Source organism: Sinocyclocheilus anshuiensis, unplaced genomic scaffold (assembly GCF_001515605.1).
Source record: "Sinocyclocheilus anshuiensis isolate Anshui unplaced genomic scaffold, SAMN03320099.WGS_v1.1 scaffold1301, whole genome shotgun sequence".
NCBI lineage: Eukaryota > Metazoa > Chordata > Actinopteri > Cypriniformes > Cyprinidae > Sinocyclocheilus > Sinocyclocheilus anshuiensis.
In genome coordinates, this window is record NW_015551135.1 from 859,803 (window position 1) to 865,549 (window position 5,747).

General features: G+C 36.9%; 1 protein-coding gene across 1 annotated transcript in view; it reads right to left on the minus strand.

Moving 5' to 3' along the window:
- Window positions 1-6: 6 nt before the first annotated feature.
- The window catches only part of LOC107663217 (phosphatidate cytidylyltransferase 2-like), a 21,755-nt gene continuing 16,014 nt past the window's right edge, over window positions 7-5,747 (minus strand). Inside the window, exons 5-13 of the mRNA XM_016453391.1 lie at window positions 5,016-5,155; window positions 4,456-4,514; window positions 4,089-4,171; window positions 3,841-3,928; window positions 2,388-2,456; window positions 2,044-2,196; window positions 1,575-1,694; window positions 1,237-1,340; window positions 7-347 (exon numbers count right to left, since the gene is read on the minus strand). Of these exons, the coding sequence (XP_016308877.1) occupies window positions 215-347; window positions 1,237-1,340; window positions 1,575-1,694; window positions 2,044-2,196; window positions 2,388-2,456; window positions 3,841-3,928; window positions 4,089-4,171; window positions 4,456-4,514; window positions 5,016-5,155 (949 nt within the window). The 3' untranslated portion in view covers window positions 7-214. The remainder of the gene's footprint in view (window positions 348-1,236; window positions 1,341-1,574; window positions 1,695-2,043; window positions 2,197-2,387; window positions 2,457-3,840; window positions 3,929-4,088; window positions 4,172-4,455; window positions 4,515-5,015; window positions 5,156-5,747) is intronic.

A 5,747-nucleotide genomic window follows, 5' to 3' on the forward strand; every position in this document is an offset into this window, starting at 1 on the left:
ACACACACACACACACACACACACACACACTCACTCTTTCTCGCAAACACACTGAAAATGGAATGACCCAAGGCTGTGGTTCAGTTTTCCGTTGTTTCCCTTCTTATGTTCCTCATCTCATCTCCCACTTCCATACATGCCTGGATCTGCTTCCGTTGCACTCTCTCTCTCCACATCCCACTCCGTTGGGATGTCCCTGGGCTGCTCTGAAAAGCTAGGCTGCTTCTTCCAGGGCAGGGAGCAGGCCTTTCTCTGTCAGATGAGCCTTGAGCGAGTTAAAGATGTGGAGCTGTTGGTCTGGTCTCAAAGCAAGAAGCTGCTGGATGACTTTAGAGGGGTTTGGCCCTCTAAAAGAGAGGAAATGTCAAACACAATGTTTTTATGCTCAAGACATACATGATTAATATTACTCTGAATATAATAGTACTATGATAATATTTTAGACTTTGAAAAACAAAAATTATCTTAACAAGGCACTTAGTTCATAGAACCGTCACTCAGTCATTCTCACAAAATAAAAACTCAAACTATCCCAAACTAGACCAAATAAATGAATATTAAAACATTTAAACAAATAAAAATAGATATATACATTATATAAAACATCACAATAAATAAGTAAATAAATAAATAGACAAAAGGACATGTTGTCCATAGACAACATTCAGTTAAATAATGTTATCTAAGTTATTTAATTCCAGAATGTTTGAATTTGTTTTCAGTCAAGAAATGTAATGTCAGTGCATAACGAGTAATAATATCAGTTACAAATTAAAAATCATATGCATTCAGTTTGGGGTCAGTAAGATTGTTTATTTATATATATTTGTTTTTTTTTTTTGTAAAGAAATGAATACTTTTAGCTCTACTTTCAGCATGCATTAAATTGATCAACAATGTTACTTGAGAACCAAATCAGCATTTTATAATGATTTCAGAAGGTTCATGTGACACTGTGACACTGGAGTAATGGCTGCTAAAATTTCAGCTTTGTCATCACAGGAGAAAATTACATTTTGAAATATATTCAAAGAGTAAACAGTTGTTTTAAAATTTGTATTTATCTAATTAATGCAGCTTTGGTAAGAAAAAGAGACTTTCCATTTCAAAAGAAAAAAAATAAATAAAAAATGTTTTACCCACCCCAAACTTTGGATTGGTTCTGTATGTAATTGATCAGAAGTCAATTACAACCCACATACAACTGTACCAGAAATTCAGTAATAACAATCTTACCTGATAAAGCTGGCGATATAAACATTTACAAATGTGGCCATAAGGTACTGACAGTCAAAACGGTCCATGATTCCTCCATGACCTGGAATGGTGTTTGCAAAGTCCTGCAGTGATGGACATCAGAGAGACAGTATGACCAGAGTGTAAAACACAGGACAGGAAACTCCTCAGGTACACTAAAGCTTTGTGCCACATTTAAATGTGTCTTTTACTGTTATTGCATAGACGGCCCCCTTAAGCTGCCTTGTGGTGAAGAATGCTGTAGGTAATAGTTGAACCAAGACTGAACCTTTTTTTTCCAGATCTGTATGATCTGTGGGTGCTCAAATTACACCCACCTTGATTTTAAAGGCCCTTTTGAAGCCGCTGGCGAAAAAGCCTCCAAAAGGTCCCATTATGGAGGCAAAGGCAGACAGGGCAATGCTGTGGATCTGGAATGGGTACAACTTTACTGTGGTCTAAGAGGAAAATGGGAGAGAGAGGGAAATGTGTAAGACACTGTCTTTATTTGTATGCAATTTCAAAATATGTAACATTTAAAGGATTCTTCTTTTGCTTAAATCATTGTGGTCCAAAGAATGTCAGCATCAACAAAACACAGAGACAGATTCAAGCAGAGCTGTGACAGATTCACAGTGAGTGGAAAGTCAGCAGATGGCTGTGTCTAAGCAACTGGTAAACACAGGCACAAAGATCAGGAAAAAAAAGAAACAAGAGAGAGGAGGAGTGGACAGACCGAGTGAGAGACATGAGGTGTAAGTGTCTGTGAAGACAGACAGACGGTGAACGTGTGAGTGTGTGTTTTACCCAGCCCGTGACGGACTGCAGTACTGGCGGCAGGCCGTAGTCCTGAAGCTGGAAGAGCTCAGACGGCTTACAGTCCACTGTGAAACTGTTGGAGTCATTGTTAAACTCCACAGGACACACAAAGAAGCGGTAACCTGACATCACATAAGACAGCTGGAGAAGGGACGAAATGTGATTTGTTATTGTTCAGGCACATCAAATCAATTTTGAAAAGAACTAATCAGCCCCTTCCAAGGTGTCAATCAAGGCAATTCTTATTCTTACATCACCAAGGTTTCCAAATCTACATAAAAACAATCAGAGAAGACCAGACGAAGAACAGGAAGTGGGTTATTATTACTCACTAGGATTCCAAAAACAATAGTGGCGAAGAAGCCACCAATAAACCCCTCCCATGTCTTCTTAGGAGACAACTGCAGAGAAAAATCAGCATCAAGAGAACTGTACTAAAAATACACATTACACAGAAGCCACAGAAAGTATTTAGACAGTTAAGCCACACTCAAAAATGTATGAATGTTACTGCATTAGACAAACATTAAAAGCAACTGGTATTTATTGTAAAGAAAGATAGCGCAAGCACACTTTGCAAGCAAAACATTTCACATAAAAAAAGTTAATTAGGTTTTTACATAAAAAACAGCAGATATACTGTATAGCTCAAACTAATCAAAGTATTGGGACACTCTCTGATTGATGAACATTAGTGGATCAATTTTATAGTTAAAGGGGTCATATGATGCTGCTAAAAAGAACATTATTTTGTGTATTTGGTGTAATGAAATGTGTTTATGCGGTTTAAGGTTAAAAAAACACATTATTTTCCACATACTGTACATTATTGTTTCTCCTCTATGCCCCGCCTTTCTGAAACGCGTCGATTTTTGCAACAATACTACAGCGAGAATAAGTTACGCCTTCTTTCTTAGTGTGAACATTTAGGCGGCGTTATGCAAATCTTCCCAGATAGTGACGTAGGTATGTTGGGGCGTGTTAGAACGAGCCGTTTTAGGTAGGTGTGGTTGACTCTTAACTTTTATAAAGAATATCTCTTTGGATTTGAGACTTTAGTCTTTGCAACTTTACAGATCTTCTTTATGCACCAAGAGCTTGTAACACTCCAAAGAGAAAGGAAAAATTGAAATCGCATCATATGACCCCTTTAAAGCGAGAGGACATTTAGCAGAATATCCAATAAAACACCAGTTGATTAAAAACAATAGCTAAAATTATGAGTATGGCTTAAGGGTTTAAAAGCAACTTAAACACACTACTGTTCAAAGGTTTGGAGTAACTAAAATTTAAATAATACATTTGAAAAAAAATCTTTTATTTAGCAATTATGCATTAAATTGATCAAAAGTGAAAAATCTATTTCATATAAGTCCTGTTATTATTTCCCAAACATCAAAGAAGCTTGTAAAAAAGTGCAATGCACAATTGTTCATAAAATTCAGAAATATTTCTTGAGCACCAAATCAGCATGTTAGAATAAGATCATGTGACACTGAAGACTGGAGTAATGGCTGAAAATAAAATTTTGCCACCAGGAATAAATTACATTTTAAAATATTTTAAAATAGGAAACAGTTATTTTAAATCATAACAATATTTTACAATATTACTGCTTTTACTGTATTTTTGATCAAATAAATGCAGCCTTGGTGAGCATAGGAGACTTCTTTCAAAAACGTTAAAGTATCTTACCTACTCCAAACTACTGAACGGGAGTGTAAATATTATACAGCCATTTTATTATATTTAGATGTAATAATATTTGATGTTAAAAACACAAACCTTGATGAGAGGGGTGCGACCGAAAAAGAAGCCAAACATGTAAGCCATGATGTCATTACAGATAACACAGGAGATGGGCACAATAAACCTGCACACACAGAAACAGATTATCTTATATAAACAGATCACCCACACCAGAAAACCAACTGTACTATATCTAATATTCTGGACTGACAATGGATTGTAAAATGTAAATGTGTAAATGTCATATGGGTTTTGATAGTGCCACACAGGAGGCATCATCTTACCAGATCATCCCCTCAAACAGGTTATGAATGATTAAGTGGGACTGAGTCACCACAATCAGCAGGGTCACATGAGTCCAGCCGAACTGGGGAGAGGAAAAAATGGGATTGAATAGCTCGATTCACTTCAAATCTGGGACAAAAGGCAGTGTTACGATAAGGAAAAGAAACGTGTAGGTCTGTGTGCAACATGATTAATGCGTGAAAACCTCATGCAGCCTGACATGCATGATGTATGCTTGTGTATTTGTAGAATGACAAACACAGAGAATGTGAGCATGTGCATACAAAAAACACTCTCAAATTATACTGAACTTGTTCTATGGAACCTATAATTGAACCTGTAGAACAGACTTGCACACTCACTCACCATGTAGAACTGCAGGCGATAGTGTTTTTTCACCAGGCTCAGAACAAACATGCAGAACCCTGGAAAAGACACACACATCTAGTAAAACAGACAGTTCCACCAATGCCATCCCTACATGTCTATGGGACTATTTTAGGCCAGTGACACTGTGTCACTAATTATGTCCTGTTTGACAGGAAGCCAGTGGCCAAAAAAAATTTGCACATTACGTTTAGCTTATGATGAAATCTGCTGTCTTGCATCTTTTTGAAAGAGAAAATGAGCGAGGGGTGCACAGATAGACAGAGAGCCGAACCACATCCTGGATGACATTAACTTCACGCTTATGAAAAACCAACACCCCAAAAATCTCAAATCATTATGTCTGCATTTCAGTATAAAACATCTTGAAGACTGCATCTGACTTTGCCTTCAACATTCTGTGTGGAAAAGTGGTTGAGTTGTTGGACTGAGCAGTAACTGTGAGAACTATTAGTTATAAAAGTTCCCAAAGGCCTTAGAGCCAGAAACATCAATAATCAAATGAAGTACCACACTTGTTGGAAAGAGAAGGTTCTAACCTGTGAGGTACAGGGCAAAGGAAATGAAGCGGTGGTATTTGCTGAGGATGCGTAGAGGCTCCTCCCTCTGCACCAGTGTGAAGAAATAATCGGTCACTGTTTCACCATAGAAGAAGTAGTTCACACACAACAGGAAGTACCTGACAAAAAACCATTACAATTAGCAGTCAGACATTATTTTGACAAAGGCCTTTCACATCCATTCATTAATCAAAGTGTTTCTGATGGTTGTCAAAGTAATTATAATGGGCCAATTTATTAGCATTAGGAAATGTAGGAAATGGTCAGACTATAGCTGAGCAGCAGCTGACTAGGATTATGACCACATGGATGGATGGTATGTTGGGCTACACAGCAGGACTAATGTTGAGAAATAGTTTTACTCAGACCTGATTTGCCAGATATCTCATTTACAAAACCTAAAAGCAAATTCAAAGAAAAGTTCACCAGTTTAAACAGGGTAAATCAAGAAATGTACACTAAGAAATGTCATACTTTGCAACAAAAGAAAAATAATGAAGGTATTTTGCATTAAGAAATTGAAGCCTGTTTAGAAACTTAAAAAAACATATTTTTTTTTGCATTGCAACATTATTTAATAAAAATTAGGCATGCATCCCTCCTTCAATTCTCAGGAATCCAATGTAATAAAGGTAAATATACAGTGGGTACGGAAAGTATCCAGACCCCCTTAAATTTTTCACTCTTTGTTATATTGCAGCCATTTGCTAA